Here is a 25,190-nt window from a genome sequence, read left to right as displayed (position 1 = left end):
CACATGAATATGAGTATTTGGTTATTAAATACTATCTAATGTGACCCAGAGATAAATCGGTGGGCCTTAATGTTGAAAAGGTTGAGATCCATGGACACAGAGTAATCATCAGACCTAATGACTCATACGATATGACTGATTTTACCAATGGACATCTTGGAATAATATGATCCTTTTGCTTTCTCCAAACACAAAACATTGTGAGAGATTACTTTCCAAATAATTACTTCAGAAAACAATTAAGAACAGATGTTCTGTGAAAATTCTGGGAGGGATCACAGACAGAAGACTGAAGCGCAGATCAGCTCCAGCGAGAAAAAAGGTTTAATTCAGCAGGCAGAATCAGAGGCGGCAGCCCAGGCCAAAAACCAGAGAGCACAACACGTTCCAAATCAGCAGGCAGCTGCAGAAGTCAAGGGATGGACAGAGGTCAGGTGATGTACATCAGCGAATCGAGAGGGCGAAGCAAAAATCAGAGGACGAGGCAAATAAAACCAGTATAAGGACAGAAACAGAATCAGGCAACCAAACAGACAGATACGCATTCACAAGGAAAAGCCCTCAAACTGTCTGAAACCAAGATGATCTCACGTCCGCTCGATGCACTACGGACGCATAAATAGGGAAATAATCAGGACAATGGGTTGCAGCTGGGTGAGGGTCCAGGCCGATAACAGAACACCAGTGATATTTGATGTGTGCTAAACCGAGATTCCCTGACTGGGTGGTTGGGTGGGAAACCCTTGGGGGCCATAGCTGACGAGTGGGTAGTTCTCTGGGTAACGTCAACAGAATCCCCAAGGCTGGTCTGTCATACTTCTTTGTTCCATACATAGACAGATACATTCCAGGTTATAGAGGTGAACAGTTAAACTGTCGTTGGATGTTCTGATTGTAAAGCATGACAGATTTGCATCAACTCTTTGATCATTGCAGAAACAACAGTCAAGGTCTGTTTTAAACCTGCTGTTAGCTTACAGTATGGTTTTAGCTGATGTCCTATGTAATGGCCTTCTCACATCGCTCCATCAAGTGACAAAATCATTCTTCTTGGCTGCATTTCAGTACCACAGCATTTTACCTGAATCTTCTGAAATATACTGAGCTTTTTCAGCAAATTTCATATTGATTGTCCTCCTGAACCCATCCAAGAAGCTATGAGCACACACCTGCTGCATGGTCTATTCACCCCTTACCCATACTTTTGATTAAGTACTATGATGAGGTAAGAGCCATCACTCTTCTCTTGTGACTGTTGCATATATAGTAGGTGGGCAAAATCATGGAAACACATAACAAAATACTATGTTTAAGCCATGATAAGAAATAGGGTCACTCATCGCCTTCAGAACATCTTTAATCCTTCTTAGAATGCTGTCATACAAGTCCCAGAGTATGTGATATGTGACATAGGACAATTCTTCAAGAAGAAAATCTTCCATTTCTGGAGCAATTCACATTTAGAGTATTTCCCAAGGTCCCTGTAGTTCATCATTCCGCCAACCACAACATGTGAACCAATTTTGACCCTAGGCTACAGAGCCCCACATTTCCCACAAAACAAACAACCATTCAGAGTAATCATCAAAGCTAAGGACTGATGGCTGACGTAGCTAATGGACATAGTGGATTCAACGCATCCATTTAATTTTCTCCAAGCACAAACTCCTTCTAAAACATGACGCAACAGAGCATTTTACTTTTTCTGTGGCTCAAGGGTCCAGTTTTTGTGCTCCATACACCAGGTTTTGTATCTAATTACAATTCTGACAGGCTGCCCTGTCATAAATAGGAATTAATTCCACAACACACTTCTTTGTTTAGTCTGGACCAGAGAGGTGTTGATTCAGATCTTTGGTAATTGTTGAAGCTTGTGGTGCTTTTGAGGTTTGTGGGGTTTAGAAACTGTCCTGTTAAGAGTCTGTCTATCCCTGTCAGGTAGCTTTGGTTTGTAATCACAGTTCTCTGTCATTTGCCTCATATTTCTTTCAAAATCCATGTAACGTGTTATATAGTACACACACACACAGGTTTGTAATTGTATCTTTATGAGGACTCGATTCATTTCTATGGGGAAAGCTCTAATCACAACATGACAAACTTAACTCCTACCCAGCCTTAACCTTAACCATAAGTAACCAAACAAAATATGAGACTTTTGGTATTTTTACTGTTTTGATTGCATTCATAGATCTTTGTGGTGACCCGAAAAATGATCTTTATTACATTGCCAGGGATATATGGTCCCCACAAGGTAATATAAACCTAATCCACACACACACACACACAAACCACATAAACCTGTGGGTATCATTTCAAATTTCTTTAGTTTTGATACTTATCATAATGTCCTTTGGAATCCTTCTTTCCCTTCTTTTTTTTGCTCTATTTATCACAGACATACAGTAGGTTTAGACACAGTTAAGATAATGGTTACATACAGTTCTGTTAATACAGTGGAGGAAATAATTATTTGACCCCTCGCTGATTTTGTAAGTTTGTCCAATGACAAAGAAATGAAAAGTCTCAGAACAGTATCATTTCAATGGTAGGTTTATTTTAACAGTGACAGATAGCACATCAAAAGGAAAATTGAAAAAATAACTTTAAATAAAAGATAGAAACTGATTTGCATTTCATTGAGTGAAATAAGTATTTGAACCCCTACCAACCAGTTCTGGCTCCCACAGATTGGTTAGACACTCCTACTCAATTAGTCACCCTCATTAAAGACACCTGTCTTAACTAGTCACCTGTATAAAAGACACCTGTCCACAGAATCAATCAATCAAGTAGACTCCAAACTCTCCAACATGGGAAAGACCAAAGAGCTGTCCAAGGATGTCAGAGACAAAATTGTATACCTGCACAAGGCTGGAATGGGCTACAAAACCATTAGCAAGAAGCTGGGAGAGAAGGTGACAACTGTTGGTGCAATTGTTCGAAAATGGAAGGAGCACAAAATGACCATCAATCGACCTCGGTCTGGGGCTCCACGCAAGATCTCACCTCGTGGGGTGTCAATGATTCTGAGAAAGGTGAGAAATCATCCTAGAACTACATGGGAGGAGTTAGTTAATGACCTCAAAGTAGCTGGGACCACAGTTACCAAGAAAACCATTGGAAACACATTACACCGCAATGGATTAAAATCCTGCAGTGCTCGCAAGGTCCCCCTGCTCAAGAAGGCACATGTGCAGGCCTGTCTGAAGTTTGCCAATGAACACCTGAATGATTCAGAGAGTGACTGGGAGAAGGTGCTGTAGTCAGATGAGACCAAAATTGAGCTCTTTGGCATTAACTCAACTTGCCGTGTTTGGAGGAATAAAAATGCTGCCTATGACCCCCAAAACACCGTCCCCACCGTCAAGCATGGATGTGGAAACATTTTGCTTTGGGGGTGTTTTTCTGCTAAGGGAACAGGACAACTTCACCGCATCAACGGGAAAATGGACGGAGCCATGTATCGTAAAATCCTGAGCGACAACCTCCTTCCCTCTGCCAGGAAACTGAAAATGGGTCGTGGATGGGTGTTCCAGCACGACAATGAACCTCGAAACCTTAGTGATTTAGAGATGATCTGCAAAGAGGAGTGGACCAAAATTCCTCCTAAAATGTGCGCAAACTTGGTCATCAATTACAAGAAACGTTTGACCTCTGTGCTTGCAAACAAGGGTTTTGCAACTAAGTACAGTCGAACCCGGTTATGTCGCCAGCCTAGGGGGTTGCCAAAAAGCGTCGAGATAACCGATGATCGAGATAACCGAAAACCAATATGGCAGCAATATATTAACATGTGCTTGAAATTTATTTATGTGCGTTAATAACTGAGAATGTACATGCATGGGTTTTTGGTGTTTTTGGCGATGCCGCGATTTGTTTGACGCGATCGGCATGCTATAAATATGTACGTACATGTTGGCTAACAAAAGGCATATGTGCACCAACTAACAGCAGAGATTTACCACTATACAATAAAAACCACCGTCGTTTCTCGATACAAACCTTTAATTATATTCTCCAACATTGCAAACACAAAGATCGCTCACAAAATCACAAAATACCTGCAGGGTGTACTGTAGTTCATTTTTACAAAAAGCTAACCAGTGTCAAAATTAAATTCACGAGTCATTTCGCTCTGACACAGCTCTGAAAAGTATCATACACGCGGTTACTATGGTTTCTTTACAAAGTCTAAAATGCTTTGCTGCTTATGCCATTAACATTCTGCTTGAAAACAAATGCTTCAATATTATTTATGCTGTCTAAAACAGTTTTACCTGGATCGCGTTTCACCACTGCGTTGTTCAGCAAATTACCATGCAAATGCGATTTGAATACTCGCTGTTTAGCACTTGTGATACATTTTTAAAAGCCGGCGAATCGTCACGGGGATCGTTAAGTTTTAAGTGGCGATTTTGGCCCTCTTTTGTGCTCGAGAAATTAGGGTTCGGCGACATAAAAGAATCAACATAACCGATGAGAAAATGCTAAGACAAAGAGGGAATTTGGCGGTTCCACTTCAAAAACGTCGACTTAATAGGGTTGGCGAGTTAACCGAGGACGAGATAAGTGGGTTCGACTGTATTAAGTCTTTTTTTGTTAGAGGGTTCAAATACTTATTTCACTCAATGAAATGCAAATCAGTTTCTGTCTTTTATTTAAAGTTATTTTTTCAATTTTCCTTTTGATGTGCTATCTATCACTGTTAAAATAAACCTACCATTGAAATGATACTGTTCTGAGACTTTTCATTTCTTTGTCATTGGACAAACTTACAAAATCAGCGAGGGGTCAAATAATTATTTCCTCCACTGTATGTCATTATATTTTTTGTAGTGCCCCCTTTTTTATTAAATATATTTGTATCACCACATTGCTATTTAGCTCACCCTTGTAGTAGTCATGGGGGTTCTGTTTACCAGGTTTTCCCTTATTTTAATTTTATCCAGTACATATACACAGTGATATATTTTTTTTAAAATTTTTTACAGCTGTTACTTTTTCTTTATTTATATATTCCTTCACCTGTTTGTTTGTTTGTTTGTTGATTGACTGCTGCCATGGAATGCCCTTGCAGTCATTCAAGTCTAGTGGGGGTGTAACAGTACACAAAGCTCCCAGTTTGGTATAAACCTTGATTTTGAATTCATGGTTGACTGCAATTTCAGTACAGCAGGGAAAACAGAATTTATTTTTAAATAGTTTTGTAAAAGGTGGTGAAGTGATTAGTCATTGTTGACAAACCACGGCACACAGCGCACAACCATGAAATGTGGCCTCTGCATTTAACCCACATGTCACATGGTGACATAACAAGGAGCAGCTAATTCAGCGCCCGGGGAGCAGTGCTTGCTCAGGGTACCTCAGTGGTACCTTACTGGTCGGGGATTCGAACATGCAGGCTTTCTATTACAAATGTGCTTTCTTAACCATTTTAGTTGCAAGCTAAACAAATGTCATGTCAGACAGTACAAAGAATGCGGGAGCAAGCATGGTTAACCAACAACAAGGGGTTTTATTTAACTTAAATGAACAATAATTTAAAATAAACAGAATCTCAAGGTATCCGAACGGGAGAAAGGCAGGGACCAGCCAAAACAATGTAAATGACTTTAATGGCTGGACTGGGGAACACAGGACTGGGAAACACTTAAATACATGACTAATGAGGGAGCGAACATGAGGCAGCTGGGAGTGATTAATACGAGGGAAACAGGGAGGAAACGGGAAAGTCAGATGGGCAGGGTGTGATAGCAATACGCAATATGTCTGTATAACAAAATATGAGATGCTCATTTGCACATTGTCATAAGAAATATGTAATATATATATATATATATATATATATATATACATACATACACACACACACACACACGACACTTAAGTTCATCCTGCCACTGACTTAAGTGCATTTTTCACTACGTGCTCTGGAGGGCACTATTAAGTAATGCCAGTCTACATGGCTAAAAGCAATATTGCAGTTTTCAGAAAGCCAAACATGTAACAAAATGACACCTTCTAACATGTAGCATGCATGTATATACAACTGCATATGCAAAGTATGTTACCATTAGGCAGGATTCAATGACATCTGCCTTGTGAACACTCCTCTTTCAATTAAGATGAGTAAAAAAAAAAATAGGTACAAAGGAAGTACTGTGTCCTCGCAATCCAAAGCCGCAGTGCATGAATTTGTGCTCCTGTAAGAGTGGGACAGGCAGAGATGCCCTCATCTTGATCAATCTATCATGTATCTATCTATCTATCTATCTATCTATCTATCTGTTACGCCTGGCTCATACGATCCTCGTGTGTGCCATGCCCCCCACCCCGTTACCTCGTGTCAATTCCCGATTGTCATCACCTGTTTCCTGTTTCTCTTGGCTTGTCCTGTGTATTTAGTCCGCGTCTGAGTTAGTCTTCCCAGATCTGTCATTGTATTGTCATGACATTTTGTGATGTTGTCTGCCGTGCTGTCCGTTTCCCGAGAATAAACCCCTGTTTCTACCCGTAATCACGGCTCTATTTGCCTGCTTCCCCGCTGTAACACTATCTATCTATCCTATTTATTTATCTGTACATAGATAACAGAAAACTTTCCCAGAGAAAGAGATAATCCAAAAGATATTTCCTTAACACATGATATGTGTCATGGTGAGGTGCCGTGGTGATCCTATTGACCAGCAAAAGCACGTGCAGCCCTGCTGGTGAGGGGGCAGAATCTTGTTTCATTTATCAGTTTGTGACGAGTTGTAGCAGTCAGCCTATGAGCCGCTGTTCCGCTTCACAAAGGATGACAGGGGGTGATGGTCACTCCAGTCTGTCTGTTCTAGACAGGAGAGATGATAAGTACTGCTAGAGTACCACAGAAAAGTCCCAGGAAAACAATGAGGGAATTGAATGCCTTTAAGCCTATGCCATTGGTAGGAAGATTTTATAGGTACTCTGAAGTGGGCTTTGCAGTTAAGCAGTGTGTATATTGTATATTGTCCAAATGCAGCTGTTCAGATACATAACTCCATTTTCTCACAATACAGCGAGTGTTCTGTTCTAATCAGCTCCTCCTTACCTATGTTCCTTCATAGCTTCTCCCTACAATGCTGAATCTGTAAGTGAGGCTGACCGTGAGGACACTGCAGTCTTTCAACTGATTATGCTGAAAATTCAGTTTTCCATCTGTCTGTGGTATTCCTCTCTGAAAAAAATATTACACATCATTGTTTTACAGATGTGCCGCCTTATATAACCATCACAAACCAAACGTGTTCTTTTTGCTGTAAATAGATGGCTTGCTTTTTATGTGAGAAACAAGTAAGGAATTGCCCCAAAAAAGCCATGAATAAATAAATTGAAATAGTTTTTGCTTGATCTGGCACTTTTGATATGGTTGTAAATGTAAGTGAAAATAGAATAAGAAGCCAAAGGGGACCCCAGAAGGAGATGATAGATAAGCAATGTTTGATGGCTTATGTTTTTCTTTGATGCTTTGACATTCAGAAACTGGGCTTTGAAATCGGGAGAGACAGAAAGCACCATTTCCCATACTGCCTTGGTAGAATGAGCTTCTCAGTGTCTCAGTATTTCTACAAGATGGAATGGAAAGGCTAAGCACAGAAACATTACTTTAAACAGAATGAGACTTTGATGGGGAATTAGGTGCAACATGAAGGACCTTCATGTGCAATACAATGATATAAATTACTTTCCATTTTTCTGCTGTTGACCATCTTTAGATTGCTGCCCATCCAAATATCTGATTTTGCAACTTGACAAATGTAGCTATTTAGAGTAACTGTATTTTTTCTTAACATAAGTTAAGCTATGGAATAAATATTCTAGTCCAAGGCATACAAAATAAACATTTGCTTAGGTCCAAAAAGCGTGTAGCTGTGCTATTTTTTCACTTAAGCACAGTCTCCCATTGACTTAAGCCGGGGCTTTAAGGTACGCTTAGGCCAGATATGCACTTTGGGCAGAGAAACACCAAAATATGGGCGTGTTGCATGTGAATGACCCTTAAGTGCATTCTGCCACTGACTTAAGTGCCTAATTACATTTTTCACTGCTTGCTCTGGGGGGCTATATTAAGTCATACGCATCTGAACTGCCAAACACAATATTGCAGTTTCCAGAAAGTCTAACATGTAACAAAACAAAACTTTCTAACATGTATCACACATTTAGAAACAAATGTATCAATCCAAAATTGATGTGGATAATGCATATAAATATCTAAGAATTATATGACACACTAGTATATAGAAATATATAAACTAGTGGCCAAAATTTAGGAGACATATAGCATTTTTACTAGATGAATATTGGCGGTAATGTTAATAAACAATCAAAGAATGTTACAAATATCATACAGTGGATGATGAAATAAGTTATTAGAGCAACTGCTGAATAAAGTTCTGCAATCTTTAAAAATTGGAAGTCTTTCTAGTGTAAGTACATACAAATATATTACCATTAGGCAGGATTCAAGTGACATCTGTCTTGTCAGCATGCTTAGTAGGCAAATCAATTAGGCTAAACAACTGATCAATTAAAAACAATTATTTCAATTAAAATGAATTTAATAAATTGGTTCAGTGAAAGCAGTGTGCTCTTGCATTCCTGTGAGAGTAGGACCTGTACCTATGCTCGTACTTGTGCAGATAGTAAATTTATCATTATCATTTTTCATTATCACAGACACCACATCTTCATGTACCTCAACTGACTGACATTGAATGCATCGCATGTTTCCAGGCAGATTGTGAAACACTCCATTTTAAGCAAAGCAGGACATGATTTCCCCATATTTTTATACATATACATACTCTCCATTAACATTCACACCATATGAGTCTCCAACTTACAGGGAAATTTGAGGGTTGGTGGCAAGATTGGCACTCCAGCTTCTGGAAAAAACCTCACACAGGTCCAATTGGACTAGTGTGGTGCTGAGGTATCACCTGCCACATGGCTGCACTCAGGTTCTCATCCCTGAGGTGGTTCGTCATGTGGTGGTTGAAGCAACACATTGTCAGTGCATACTCCTTAACTCTCTATTGGTTAGACATATTTACTTATTTACAGAATTGTTCTAAATGAAGAGGGAAAAAAGCCAAAGTACATGGATTCATTCTAGAACACAATATGGGTCATTCTCACGACCTTCTTACTAAAAAAAACTATTTTCTCTAATTATTAAATTAAATTTGACAAGACACTCACATTATATTATATTCCCTATTTCGCCTCTGGGGAGTAAAACAGTTGACAATATAAAATTTAGGAAATAAACATGCATTTTATTATACTAATTGGTTGTCTGTAATGACGAAACTACATGTGACTTTGTATGCACTTTTTTGACTTACACACCTGATGGAGAATAGAGCCCTGACTGAATACACTTGGTGTATGACACACTTCCCAGCCTAAAGGTGGAATGTTCATGTGAACAAGGGATTCACTCAGTGTTTGATGATGCCTGAGTCTCCTTCCTCCATTGATCGCTGGGCCTCCATGGACATTTCTCAGTGTTCACCAGAGATTTCAAGCTCTAGTCAATCTATCCTTTTTGGTATCATTGACATTAAAATGCACTATTTCTCATTAAAGGTAATTATATGACTTGTGCCTGAGGATACCCAGCAAAATATCCATTAATTCTGTCAAATACTTTCATCCACTCACCTGTTTGAAGCATAATCCCTCTTCTAGGGCTGCACGATTTGGGGAAAATATCGAATCACGATTTTTCTGACAGAAATTGCGATTACGATTTGATTTGCGATTTAATTTTTTTATGTCAAGCTTCAGTTCAATATTAAGTGTGTAGTTATTTTAAAACATATGACGTAGCATGAGATACCATCAGTATTAACTGGTCTATATTCTAATGCAAGGATGAGAATTTAAAAATGTGATGTGTCAAGTTAAATAAAGTAATAATGAAAACAATTGCAGCAAAAAGAAAAATAGCGATCTTGCAGGTAACGCTGATTACCCTCCTAATAACACTATAACCGCTTTTTCCCACGCCAATGAACAAGCAAGAACTACTTCGGTGTATGCAGCCCTTTTGTTTGCGCTATTGTGTTGTTAGCTCCTGTTATTAACACTAGTAACACTCAAAAAACCGTAATGTTCATAACAGAGTGGCTGTTCTGTCCTAAAACTGGAATTTTTTAAACTTAGTATGCATTTTATAAAATTATAAATAAAGAGAATTAGTCGTTTATTGGTCATTTCATATTGGTCGAAGTTTTCGCTTTTTAACAACTGCATGTATACGGTTATTTTCTATACAAATCAATTCAGGTGAAACAAAAAATGTACGTGTTCATGGTTGCAAACTCTTTCAGACTCACGCAAGAAATCTTACGGCAAATATATATTCAATTCTGAACTTAAAATTAGCTGCATCTCACTCCATGCAGCTGACCAAAGTTGCCAACCCTGCATTTTATTTTAAATGAGAAGTAAAATGCAGTTTTCAACTAAAGCAGCTTATCATTCCTTTGCTTTGTTACTCGGATAAATACAAAACTATAATGATTCAACATTATATGCGTCTCTTTTTGTATGTTTTCTAAATAAGACCGCGTGCCCATACCCAACTGCGATCTATTCTTTTAGTATTTATGTTAAAGCAAGACTTTAATTTTATTTCTGTTGTGGGATTAATCTTTGGAAACACTTCAATTTAATAAGCACAAAAACATATGACATAAACACGATTGTATTGTGGGATTTACGGCTTTTTTGGAGGTCATCGACTCCGCTGCTGTGAGAATTACTGACTGTCTCATTGTTGTTTTTATGGGTTAGCGTTATACTAATGCTATTGCCTATTAACAAAAACCAAAGGTATGATGCGCTGAAGTATATTGCATTTGGTGTTTAAAAGGAGCTCGCCGGTTCTATTGATGATAGGACCTTTCTGAAACAATCTTGGACCATGAAATAGGAAGGCAATTCACTTATAGCTCAGTAGCGGAATCAGTATTTTTCCACACCGCGAATGTAACATTTTCCTTTGGTTTCACGTGTTTGCTGTTTGTGGGTCTGTGGGCCTTCTTGGGCCACTTCTGATTGGTGAGCATGGCTGGCACGCGAGAAGCACGGCACTTGTGATTGGTGAGAATTACCGTCACACAGGGAGTGCGGCATGAATTTGTAAAACTATTCTCACAGCAGTTTTAAACCCTGGGTCCGACGTGCTGTATAATGTATATCCTAAATCTCAATTTTTGCGACTTGCTAATGGCGTTGTTTCAAATCGCGATTTCGATTTGAAATCGATAAATCGTCCAGTTTCCTCTCTTCCTCTCACCTAAATCTACACCTAAGAAAAAAAAGATAAGATACTGTAAGCAAAGATGTCAGCTGGAAATAAATGAATGGCAAATTGTGTTTCATGCTTTATATTCTGAGTTGCATTTTCAGTATTTCTAGATTTTTATTCTTTCATTAATCTTGCTGTACACTGTGACATTACCTTCTGTGGGTCCATAGTTTTATCTTTGAAGGAACCTTGACACCAGTTTCATACACCAGGTGTTTGCTAAATTATTATCATTATATGTAAAAGTTACATTTAATGTTAATTAAAATGTTAGTTAACATGGAGTGCTGTGAGGATTCTGCCATTTCAGAGGAAGGTGTGAGCTGCATTGGTATTTACTGGACTGGACCCTTAAGCAATAACTCTTTCATGAATCTTTTTCAAACTTTGCAGACACAGATGCAGCAAAGGGAAGAGTGAAAGCAGACAACATTTGACCTTGTGAATGTGATAAGTCAAAAAGTACTTTATGTATCTCATTACTGCTTCATTATAACATTATACTTCACTAAAACATTATATGAATGAAGATGTCCACTTGGTTTCATTTTCAGACAAATTGTCCCAAAAATGAAGCAGCAGCATTATGTGGCAGGAAAGAAATGAAATGAACACAGTAACTTTTATGGATCTTTTCCCAACTTTGTAGATACAGTCGTCCCTTGTTTATCGCGGTTAATCCGTTCCAGCGGGGGTGCTCGAATACATAGGCCTACAGTCCATACGTACAGTAATTTTAATTTTAATTGTAATACAGAGGTGTATAATAGACTCAGACAACCGAGCGTGTGCTGTATCATTTCCACTGTCTATCAACTTTTTAATGAATAAATGTATTTGAAAAAACCACGATAGAGTGAAGTCGCAAAAGTCGAAGCGTGAAATGGCGAGGGACGACTGTATACTTTATGGGTGACAAACTGGAAGTGATGAAATTTGAGACAGATCACCCAAATATTGTACCGCATAGTGATAACGAAAAAGTTGTCCCATATTTTCAGACACTTCAAACATTTACAATATATACTTGATCTCTTTGGCATAATAACTCAAAAAGCTTTTTACAAATCTTTCCTGATAGGTTGTATAGGACAAGATCCATGTCTATTCATATTTTGAGAGAAATTGCACCAAAACTGAAGCAACTGCACTTACTGACAGTGAAGGGAAGTGCAACGTAGATAAGACAGTTGACCTTGTAAATAGGATACCTCTAACTTCCATATCATTTCTCTGTTTATTGTATTTGATCTTTGATTGATCACCAAAGTATTATATGGATGAAAATCTGCACATAAAATCTACACTTGATAGACTTTATAAAAACTGCCCCAAAATTGAAGGTTCCAGGGAAGCTGCCATCTTGTGAACACGAGCATGGGATTTGCTTTGTTATTTGTATTATTCGTATTATTTGTATTATTAACTGTATTACAGTTTTTGCCCGTTGCTTGAACACATTTTGCAAACCTTGGCTCATCGTGTCAAAACTCTACACACAAGCAAATAAGACACAACACTGGGAAATAAACCATTCACATCTATGTCAAATTGAAACCCTACTATCAAAACCTAACAATCCTTTGTCAAAATGTCACTCTAATGACAAAATGTTACTTGCATCATATGAATACACTTTCATATAAGCAGCAACACACTAGTCTACTTTATATAAAACACTGCAGGCTTTCATTTGCAAGGTTTTTATTCAGTTCCACAGAAGGCACGTTTTCACAACAACCAAAAAATGAAATACTCAATACTGTACATTACAGTAGTGTACTTTACAGTACAGTAAATGCAGTTAAAGCAAAAATAAAGCAAATAATACATTACTGTAAACACAGAAAAACACAATTGTGCTTAAGTGGGCTTATGGATCCTGCCGTCTGTTGGAGTCACAGGATCTCATCAACATCACAAGCAATGTATGGAAGTAAATCTGTATCATAAAAATTAAAATTTTATATGCCACTGAAATTCTAACATTGAATATTTATGCATTGGAAATATGCATCGGAAATTCGATGGTCCGAATTCACATGCAAAAATACAAGGTTAAAAATACGAGTTATACATCCGGGATACCAAGGCTAAGCAATCGAATCTGTGGCTGCGTTCGACTTGGGCTCAGGTCTGTCTGCAGCTGACGGGACGTGGAGCACGATCTGCCTGCGGCTGCAGGGGTGGAGTATAAACTGACTGCAGCCAAGTCAGACAACTTCTACTCCTCGTAGTCTGTGAGACCTGACTGCTATGGCAGCACTGCCAGAAGGGTGTAGATAAATCTATACAAATATCACCTGCATGCACACTACTTCTTTTACAATAACCAACTCCTGATCCAAACTGTTATCAGTGGAAAAAAATAAACTATTGTGTATAGTGGCCTTGTGTAAAAAGTAGGGCTGTCAAAATTAACGGGTTAACGTGGATTAATCCATCATCATGATTAATCTGATAAAAAAATTTAACGCAATTAACCCATCTTCAGCGCAGAATGACTCAAAATCCCTGAAATGTCTCTGTCAACCTATTTCAGGCAGTTTTGGTGCGTTCCATTTGTCCTGGGAACTCATATTCCGAGTGGGATTCTGAGTTTTGAAGCTGGAAGTGACAGCATGTGCGCTCCCGTTTCTCGGTGATCCGAGAAATATCTTGGAGCAGCACAGAGGATCCCGATGGCTGCGCCTTTTATCAACAGAAGGGAAAGTTGTAGTTTTATACTGTTTAAGCACTACTTCTCATTTGTGGCTCATTAAATCGGGCGCACACACTGTACCATCCAACTTGTCTGTGGACGTGTTGCTACAGAGTTTTATACGTAAAGCACCGCGCGTAATGTGTTATCAACTGATATTTGTTAACAATGGCAATTAAATGGGCTAGAGTCGGATTTCATGATTAGTTGGATTATTTGTCAGATTTACGGTAGTTCGGGCTAATTGTAAGTAAACGAAAATAAAGACCATTTAAACTGAGGTTTCTTAAATCCGACAAGTTGTCCGGCTAAGCAAAAAAATCTTGCTTTTTGATATGGGTCCATGGTATTGCACTTCTGTGGCAGATGGAATGCATCCGACTCATGTTTAAGATGTTCAATAAACATGTTAAGTGCATATACTGTATACTCCCTTTTTTCTTGAGTCTGTTTGCTCATGCAAAATGAAATGTGATTAATATAGGTTAAAAATGAATGATACTTCATTGTGATTAATCGAAATTAATCCACAGCAACACTGTGATTAATCTGATTAAAAATTTTAATCGTTTGACAGCACTAGTAAAAAGATCAAATACATGTATTTCAAGGAATCAAAGTTTTTATTGTCATGTACTGAGTACAATGCAATTCTTACTTGAATGCCTTCTTCACAGACTGGACGATTAAACAAATAAAGCAGCGCAACATTACAGTAACTAACTATAAATAAACCACTAACTTACGTGTATTTTTTAGAGCATTTATGTCATTTATTTAAACTTTATTTTAACAGGTAAATTAACTGAAAACCAGTTATAACTGCTTTACGTGATATTTGGGAGAAATAGCAGATAATGCCTCGGAACTGCCTGGGATACAAACGTCAGGACCGGAATGCATTGCTTTTGTGCTATATGAAGTCGAACGCATCCACAGATTCGATTGCTTAGCCTTGGTATCCCGGATGTATAACTCGTATTTCTAACCTCGTATTTTTGCATGTGAATTCGGACCGTCGAATTTCCGATGCATATTTCCAATGCATAATTATTCAATGTTAGAATTTTAGAGGCATATAAAATTCAAATTCTCATGACACAGATTTACTTCCATAGCAATGTCTTCTCTTGCTAAGCATCGGGTAAAATATCCCCTTGTATGCCGAATCTATCCATGGATTGACCTTACATCAATGGCTCAATGCCTATTCCATTGCCTGCAGAAGAGACATGCGGGCATGTGGTTGGCGGTCATACGCGCCATCTCCGAGCGGAAAAAAACTTTTCTATAGGATTGAGAAAGGGCGGATAAGTGGGAAAATATACAAATTCAAATTGATCATGGTTGGTGAACCAGTTCCGGACGAGAGCAGCCCAATGGAAACTAACATTATCCCAGACAACAACAAACCCGGGCTGCTCTGGTCTGGCCTGTACAACTGCATCATGACGTGCATCTAGAAATGTGATTATGTGTTGCGCATTATAGGGACCCAGTTTGGAATGATGGTGCAGTAGCCCTCCAAGGCTTATGGCGGCACAAAATGTGATATTTCCCCCACGCGGGACGTGCACAATCGCCCTTTGGCCAAGTATATTACGTCCCCGTCATCTGTTTTTGCTAAGGTTGAATCCAGCCTCGTCAATTTAAATAAATTCATGAGGCTGAGCAGCTCCATCCATGACCAAGATTCTCTGCAACAAAAAATACATATTGTGGATGGCAGTACTCAAAACACAACGACACTACTACACATACAGAACCACTCCACCACAAAGGTACCTGTGTAGCTTTCTGAACATATCTATGTGGTACTGATCCAATGGTACATATTCAGCTGTTACTGGATTGCACCCATTCTGTATTGTACAGTAAATGTAAAGGACTGTAACACTTACCTGTACATATTCATGTCGAAGTCCTTTGACCCTGACACTGTTCCTCTCAAATGGGACCCTGTACAATTGCTTCATGGTCATGTTGTGCTTTACCAAGATGCGTCTGATAGTTGTAATGCTTACTCGATTTATGTTGTTGAATACTTCCCTATCTTCAAGTATGTGTTGCCGTAGCTGATGGATTGCATTGTTTGCTCTGACTAGGTTCACAATGGCAAGTTTCTGCTGTTGGGTGAACAGGCGTTGGCGTCCACCCCCATTCTGTAGAAAAATGCAACCACAATTCTTATTGGTTTGCTTCTTTTTTTACCGTACTGTATATACTGTACTTTACTGTAATACCATACACAGTACTGAAATATCTTAACACGTTACCACGGTATGTTTCACAAAACTACCACTTTTCTTTGAAAAGGAGCATTAGCCGCCCTGCAATACAGTACATGTGATATGGCAGTGTTATATGGTACAGTACTGTAAATACTCTAGATACAGTCTGAGTAGAGTAGAGAGTTGAGGACATACCTGGTTTCCAATCAGAATGTCCTTATTATGGATGAAACTGTGAAACAGCTTAGATTAGGGAGGACTGTCTGCCCAGCTTCCCTCATAGTCAGGCCATGGTTTATGACATGGTCCGCCAAAGTTGCTCTTATGTCATCAGAAATAATGGTCCTTGCATGGTCTCTTCGACCTCGTCCTCCTCTCTCTCTCTGTCTTCCTCTTCCTCTATCTGTCTTCCTCTTCCTCCTCTGCCTCAAGTTCTCCCTGCCTCCATGCTTGCAAAGTTCTCAAAATGGCTTAAGTGAGGCCTTTTTGTAGTTGGCTGATTGGTGTTTAGTTTTGTAAGTAAGTATTTTCAGGTGTGTGTCTAAGTATTTTCAATTACCCAGTGTGTTTTGTATTTTGAATAGATGTGTACCCTGAGATTTCATTTTTGAACGAAGTGTGTTATGTATGAAATAGTGTGTAGTGTGCAGGAGCAAGTGTGTTGCAGAAAGGAGCAAGTGTGTTGTAGAATTGCAACTAAAGTGCAAAGCAGCGCTTTTGTTTAAGGTATGGTTACATTTTGTGTAAGGTATAGTAACAACAACTTCAAGTTATGTTACTTTGGTTTAAGCATGTGTCTAAGCAATGGGTAAAAACTGTATTAGACTGTCCATTTGAATAGTAAATTCTGCTAATATAACCATTTATTGTTTGTTTGATAGTGTTTAGTCTTCACATGTTTGGAATCTGGTATACTATGCAGATTTCATGTACACTGCTTGTGAAGTTTTTTGCCAGCTAACTGGACCTTGCATGTGTTTAAAGGCACAGAAAGTTGCAAAGAAATATGACGGATTGTGTATTGATTCTGGGTGATTAATGATTGACGTCTTCATTCCGAATGGAAAGTTTTAAAAAAGTCATGGACGTAACATCAAGGGAGAAACAGGGAAAGATGGGAGACTGCTAGTATGATTCCAGGATGCATGCTGTCATGATGGAACAGGCATATTTTTGAGTACTACCATTGAGTACTGTGTGTGGCATAGGTGACTGGCTATGCTGCCAAGTTCTGAGGGGGCACAGACTTGTCATCCAATTTTACTTTGCCTTGGACTGGGGTAAGTATAGGTCTTTGCAGACTGGAGTAGTGGGCGTATCGAAAGGTTAGTGGGTGTGTCAAAATGTGGGCATATCGACAGGAATAGAGTATGGTGGAACTATGCACATAATTTCCTTTGTACTTTCCTTTGTAAACAAGTGTAGGAAATGTCTTACACTATATACAGTATATGAACAAATATGAAACAGGCATTTAATTATAAATATTTGTTAATCATAGTCATTGCTGAAATAGCAATTATTGACACCATTTTCAGCCAATAAACATAATCTTTTGCGACTCCTGGGTTATTCTATGAAAGTAGCTAAATAAAGCCAGACTTTCCTGAAAAAGTTAGACTCAAATTAGCACCATCTCTAAACTTAACCTCAGTTCAGATTTAACTTAATCAAGGCTCATACAAGACAGCCTGGAATAGTCTCACTTAGTGCGCACACCCGAGATATTTAAGCCCAAATGAATGGATAAACGACAGATCGATCAAATGAGTCAGAAAGCATGTAAAACGAGAGCTGTTTTTTTTCCGCCACAGAGCAAACGCTGCTGATGGAGCCGTATGAAGAATACAAAGATGTAATTGCTAAGAAAGGCAGTACTGTGGCCATAAACAATTGCAGACAGACTAAATGCGTAAGTTATATAAATGTAACAAGTACCTAGTACGGTGGTACAGTGGTTTACACTGCAAAAGTTTTTTGTGCGATCCCCTTAGCCAGCACGGAGCATGGAGTCATTTTTACTATATAATGTTATTCTGTATTATTTGATCTCCGTAAAATACTTTCAGCCGCATCCGTGTTGTAGGTTCTGCATAAATAACCGTATCTTTGTAATATGGGTACGCTTTCATTTTAATTATTTTGGAATTATTTGGAATGCTCAGACGTGATTTTTATAAGTTTTATTATATTTATTACATGACATGAGTAGTGAGAGCGCGGAATCTTTTGGGAATCTGTTCCCACACGTTGCATATTCTTTGAGACAATGCTTAAGTAAGCGGGAAAGTTAACCTTGTTCAGTTGCGTAAGTTACTATGGTAACTCAGCAGGAATTCATTTAAGACACATTGATGGAACAGAACTCCTCCTTAAATGAGCCAGACTTGTGAAATAAGTAAAACTTTCCTGCTTCATGGAATACCCCCCTGTTCTATTGCACATTTCATGTTTTGATACACTCGCTACATCATCCTGCAGAGAATCATGTCGCGATGCGGGGGGGCGCTGGTAGTTATGCTAGCCTGAGGCTCCACATTGGCTAAGATAGTACTGATCAGAATTATAATGGTTTGTTGTGGTGTTAAGTGGAGATTAGGCTTACAGTGTAAGCGGTATTTTACTTTATTTTGAAGTCTTTTGTTGTTATTTAACATCCATCCTGACTCACACGCTGCATGGATGGGAGACAGCAGGTAACTGTCATCGGTATTTACTTTGGTTCTATGGGAGAAATGATTTGGGTGCTCCCTCCCCGAACATTTGATCTTTCTGTTTGTTTGATTGTTTTTAATGTCAAGCTTCTTTATGCAGTACCTGTGCACCACAGCACTCCTTCCACGTAAGTGATGGGGTTTGGAGTGAGGGGTGTGACAGAGATTGAGTGGTGCATTTGTGACTCTGGTGCGGGCACTGAGTTGTCCTGGTTTGGTGGCATATTTCACAAGTGGGGAGGAAATATGCTGTATGGTATTTGTAACTTGGAAGGGTGATGGTGTGTGTTTTATGTTTTTATAAGCTGGTGTGAGTGTGGCGGGGATGACTCCCTGTTTGCAAAGATGGAATGTGTAAACCTCGTGTCACCAGTGTCTAGCTGGCATGAGTGTCCCGATTTACAAATGTTTGTCTCTTTTTAACAGAGTAATGCAGATATAAGGATATTTTCCTGCATTTTACGAAATGAATAGAGATGAAGCTCTTCTTACTGTATCTCTTCCTTCTGAAATTGTGCCCTTATTAATGTTAATGGTAACACTTGTTGGGGCACAAATACTTGGAAGAACTCAATTACTACTGAAGTACAAATCAGAAACAAATCATGAACAAATGAACAAAAAAGTATAATATACTTGAGATAAAAGATGTGTCACGATTCATTAATGTTGAACAAACATCCATCTTCCGAAACTGCTTAATCCCAACTGGGGTCACCAGAGCCTATCCTGGGAAGAATGGGCACAGGCAGGAACCAACCCTGGGCAGTTGCCAACACACCACAGAGCCAATTTAGACTCACCAATCAACCTATCCTACACACTTTTGGACCGTGTGAAGAAACCAGAGCCCCTGGCGAAAATCCACACAATCACAGGGAAAGAGTGCAGATTCTACACAGAAAGGACCCAGGACCAAACACAGGACCTTTTTGCTGTGAGGCAGCAGTGCTAATCGCTGTGCCACCATGCAAACATGAGTTTGGTATTTCACTTGTGTTATTCATTACTTGTTCCCTTAGTATTTCCTTCAGTAGTTCACAAAGGTTTACAGAATTAACAGATATAATAACAAATATAGTAACTGCTTGTGATGAAAGATGCATTATAATTCATTAAAGATGAACAAATGTAAGATACAGTAAGTATTTAACGTGTTATTCATGCCTTGTTCCTTCAGTAGTTCCTTCAGTAGTTCACAAAGATTTACAGAATTAACAGATATACGGTGGTACCTCAGTTCTCAAACTCATTAAAACTCAAATTTCTTAAAAGTCGAAACAACCAGTTCAAAAAAAAATTACCTAGAGCTCAATCTGAATCTCAGATGTCAAACCGTGAACGCTGACCTAAGATAACTTGTACGCACGGGGAAATGAGTCACGCGGCATGTCTCTCAGCGGAAACAAAAGGGTAACGCTTCAGTCTCAGCCTCGCATTGGCTGTGATAGCATCGTGCATGTTTACACTAGCTGAATACATGTATTTAGACAGTAAAAATACATTTAGACAATGATAGACAGTAACAGTAATTATTATTATATAATAAAATAAATTTAAAAAGAAAGATTTCTTATTCATTATTTTAATATCATTAATAATAAATCATTAATACGTTTAATTATAATAATATTGTTGTGCCGAGCGGGACGGAACGGAGACAAAGGCGCAGATGTCAGGGTATCGGGGAATATGGGGTTTAATTACAGGTAAGGCAGGCAAAACGCAGACGGACAATACAATGACCGAACTTGGGAAACAAACTGAAACGTGGACTAAATACAGAGGGTTAATGAAAACAATTTTGATTTATCTAAAGTGGAGCATGTGCTTAGAGATTTAGATTATGAGTTGCCTGGTATTTGGTAGTCTTTACATGTGTACAATGTAGGTAGCATTAACATATCTTAGAAGAAAATCACAGTGGGGTCTCTGTGTGATTGTATGACATTAAATGGTAGTAACTTGGTTTTACTATGGAGCCTCAGAGTGACCATGGACTGTTCATTTTTTTTATTTAGTGCACACCATGTACTAAAGAAAGACCAAGCTGGCAGACATAAGTGTTATTACAATCATTTAAACAAATACATTTACTACTGGACAACACAGTATTCTTCCACTCCACCTTCTGACTATGCAGACATGTTTTCTTAGAGCAATAACACAAGCAAAACCTGAGTACATCTTACTTTGAGAGCTCTAATTATCAAATCAAGAAAACAAAAAAGTAAAGCGTAGGGATTTAGTGAGCTCAATTTAGCATTTTGTGGGCACAATAATGCATAAATGAAAGTTTAAGATATGGATACTAAGACATGCATGAAGAAATACAAATTTGTGAACCACAAATTTGTTGGGGAGAGATTTTGAAAATTGGGAGGTAAATGCAATTGTGTAACAAATAAACAGGTATAGTTTCTTATATAGAGTTATGTGTCATGACTAGGACTTGGGTAGAGATATATTTATTGACTTTCACATTTTCTGGTGACCCATCCAGTACTTCTGGAATTCTAGAGGTTGGGAGTCTAGGAGGAGTCGGGTTTTACTGTCCAGGGAATACACTGTTGTCAACCTGACAGCATCCTTTCTAGTTTTCTTTGTTAAATTCTCTGAATCTGTTATCTTTCCTTATCTGTATCAATGTCACAGAAAACGCAAAACACCTCCTCTCTTCAGCCCTATTTTACACGTGAGTAGGGGTAGGCGGAGTCAGTCATGCCAGCAGGGAGACTCCCTGTGACCCCTAGTGACGGCTTGCTTCTTCGGACACACATGCTAGCACATCATGAAACCCCCGTTCCTTTCCAGTGTGGTGTATAGATTGTGTTATCAGCAAGAGCAGTGCCATCTGTGTCGGCTTCCCCAGCTCTGTGACCTCCATGGGCTACATTAGCTGCTCTGCCTACATTGTTTCTTTCAAATGAATTAGCTACATTGTATTCTCCATCAGCACCAGTGGCGGCATGTGCCTGTGGTTCACTGACCCCCTTTGCAGTGGGCCCATCTGGCACTGCGTGTGACTGATGGGCCAGTTCCCTGCTCTCGTTGTAGGCGAGAGTGGAGCCCACTCTCTGCTTTCCTTATTTGTCAGCCCTGTCCTTTTGAGCACTGAGGCAGTCCCAGCAGAGATTTCTATCAGCCATGATTTATCTGATCTGCAATTTCACTTCATCTCTCTTGCTCTCTTTCACTCGCCAGCTCTCTGGACCCCCTCCCCATTCTCAGGGGGGCTGTATTTGCATTGTCAGCATATTTCCTGGATGCAATCAAGCCCCTCATCCCATCTGCCTCCTGTGTAACAGACAAACATCAGATGTTTAAAATGCAGACAACAATATGAATGTAGAGAGTGTGAGGAGATGAATATATGGAGTGTGAAGGTGTGTGAAGAGATAAATGTAGAGAGTGAGAGTGTGAGGAGAGATGAATGTAGAGAGTGAGAGTGTGGAGATGAATGTAGAGAGTGTGAGGAGATAAATGTAGAGAGTGAGAGTGTGAAGAGAGATGAATGTAGAGAGTGTGGGGATGAATGTAAAGAGTGTGAGGAGATAAATGTAGAGAGTGAGAGTGTGAGGAGAGATGAATGTAGAGAGTGAGAGTGTGGAGATGAATGTAGAGAGTGTGAGGAGATAAATGTAGAGAGTGTGAGGAGAGATTAATGTAGAGAGTGAGAGTGTGGAGATGAATGTAAAGAGTGTGAGGAGATAAATGTAGAGAGTGAGAGTGTGAGGAGAGATGAATGTAGAGAGTGAGAGTGTGGAGATGAATTTTGTTTTGTTTAGGAACTGTGCACACGCTATTCAGGGACAAACCTCACAGGATGTCAGAGTACCTACCCTGGCCACTTACCCTCACACACCAGGTCACCAAACATCCACCACTGCAGCGTCTGTCCCAGTAGGCTGCTGCTCTGAGCCCATACATCTGCAGCTCGCATGTGTGTGTTTGTCACTGCTAGCCTTCCCCCTCTCCCCCCTCCCTCTGCCTCCCTTTCTCTCTCTCTCACTCTCCCTCCCTCTCTCTCTCTCTCTCTCTCGCCCTGCCTCACTGTGCATCACACATTCTGGCTGCGCTTTCAGAGGAGCTGAGCACGTCAGCAGAGTCAGGGGGTGCCGCTGTGTTTCTTACCGCTGCTGGCGACCGAGCTGCCGAATGCGTGTGTGTGTGTGGATCCTGGGGGGGCATGGCGCACCGTCGCTGCCTTTCACTCACTTAGCATGGGCGTGAGTGCCCTGGCCAAAGCCAAGGAGCCAGCAGCACATCGAGCCGCTCGCCGACACTTGTCATCGTCACCATCTCAGCAGACGGGCACCTGGAAAGTCAGCGGCTGAGCACGGCTTCTGGGAGCAGGAGCTGGGGGACCAGCCGGCCAGGGGGGAGCGGAGGGCAATAGGCTGAGCTGGAGCGGCTGAGGATACCGTCACTCTCTCTCGGATGCTCTGTTGGACTCTCTCTCCCATGTCGCACTCGCAGTCTTGACTGCTGAGCTCACAGATCCGTCTGAGGGAAGCGAACTTGCTCAGCCTTGTTCATGTATCTCCATTCTTGTGGAATTCTTTCGCCTCTGGGTGATCTCGCCCCATCCCACTTTGGCCCGGGGGGTCCAACCCCTGGAGGCCGTGCTCGCCGTTCCCTCAGTTAGCCTGGGGCTGCTCCTCTTCCTGATTGCAGGTCTCCGCCGTGATATTGCTTTGCGCCGAGATGTTCCTCCTTCCTCTCCAGCGGAGAGAGGAGGCTCCGTAACACTCCCTGGCCACGCCACTCTGCTCTGGATTGCTGTCACTTTCGTGAAAATATTTTTTATGAATCTTTATTCATCCACAGACTGAAGCATATCATGTTTTATAGTTATTTTTATGGCAGTTGGTTGCTGTTTTTGGCTCACTGAAAGATAACAGGGTTTTCTCCACACTGTTTTTGGGATATATCTTTTCCTTTTATTTTTAGCGGTTGTTTCACGCCGTTTCTGGTTGTTGTCTTTGGAGCTACTGAAAACACTGCATGAGGGAAGTGTTCAGGGCGAAGGGGGGTGGTCTGTATTCTACCCAGGATGCTGGCATAGGACAACTGGAACCTGAGGATTTTCTTTTTCATTCCCGTGTATGAAACTGTCAGCTTTTCCATATTTTTTGTGGATAGTCCTTGAATGAGAATCTTTTTCATTGCTGTCCTTCTTTTCTTCCACTGTGACGAATGTGGATGTGATGGGCGTTGGATCCTTTTGAGATGCCTTCCTGCCGCATGCCTCTTGCGAGGGCGGGAAGAAGCCCAGCGCTCAGGATTCAGGTGGGCAGGCTCCTGTTCCGGGCTGCTGTGGCTTGCTGCTGCCAGCTGGTGCTGTGGGCTGCGATTCTGGCCCTGCCCGGCACGGCCAGTGCCGCTCGCGTCTCCTCCAGCCTCAGCACCACGCATCATGTCCACCACTTCCACAGCAAGCACGGTACTGTGCCCATCGCCATCAACCGGATGCCTTTCCTCACACGTGGGGGCCATGGTACGTCCACACCGAAGCCCTACCTGCGGAGTATAGCTCTATATAGGTCTAACTTGCTCATTCAGACAGAGCTATGATATACAAGTAAAGACACAGGGTTGTAGCAGGTTATTAGTTTCAATGCTATGAGTTTTCACTCTCTTTAGAGAGTCATTGGTCTGGCTAACTGGTCTTCGTTATGGCTACTTGCTTGTCAGTGATTTTATAGTCTAATATGACAGCTTTAAGGGAGTATGAACCATATTGCCTTCAACAACTAATAGAGAGAGAAAGAAAAAGAGATCCAATCAGATAATTAGCCAGAGAAGTTTTGTTTGGCAAACCTGTTATTAATTTTTGGTGTCCGGACTGCCTGGATGTTAGTAATCCTATTGGCTCAGAGGTTTTCTTCAGAGGTTTTGAAGCACATGTGTGTGTGTTTTGCCCTGGTGAGTCATGTTGACTGCCCCACTGCAATGACAGGTAGTGCTGTTTTGCCCCAAATTTCCTCTTGCCAACACAGAACCAGAAGCACCTGAACAAAGGCAGCTTTCCCAGTTCCTTCCTATACCTCAGCTTTCTGCTTTGCTTTTCATTTGCTGTTTTTTTGAGTACCATCAGTCAAAGTGTTTTTTGCATGTTTTATTAAGCATGATGCATGTCATCTGAGTGCAGGAACAGACGCATATACCTATATCAGCTTAAGAAGAATCTGCTT

General features: G+C 40.2%; 1 protein-coding gene across 5 annotated transcripts in view; it reads left to right on the top strand.

The window, feature by feature from the left end:
- The window catches only part of LOC140577544 (neurexin-2-beta-like), a 314,016-nt gene that overhangs the window by 93,191 nt on the left and 195,635 nt on the right, over positions 1-25,190 (top strand). For 4 of the 5 annotated variants that reach the window (XM_023827381.2, XM_023827379.2, XM_023827380.2 and 1 more), the window contains exon 1: positions 23,061-24,493. The exons of the other annotated variant lie outside the window; for it this stretch is intronic. In XM_023827381.2, the coding sequence (XP_023683149.2) occupies positions 24,226-24,493 (268 nt within the window). In that variant the 5' untranslated portion in view covers positions 23,061-24,225. Of the gene's footprint in view, positions 1-23,060; positions 24,494-25,190 lie in introns of those variants that run through there. 5 annotated transcript variants of the gene reach the window in all.

This window comes from Paramormyrops kingsleyae, chromosome 10 (assembly GCF_048594095.1).
Source record: "Paramormyrops kingsleyae isolate MSU_618 chromosome 10, PKINGS_0.4, whole genome shotgun sequence".
Taxonomy (NCBI): domain Eukaryota; kingdom Metazoa; phylum Chordata; class Actinopteri; order Osteoglossiformes; family Mormyridae; genus Paramormyrops; species Paramormyrops kingsleyae.
This window is presented reverse-complemented; position numbering and strand designations above follow the sequence as displayed.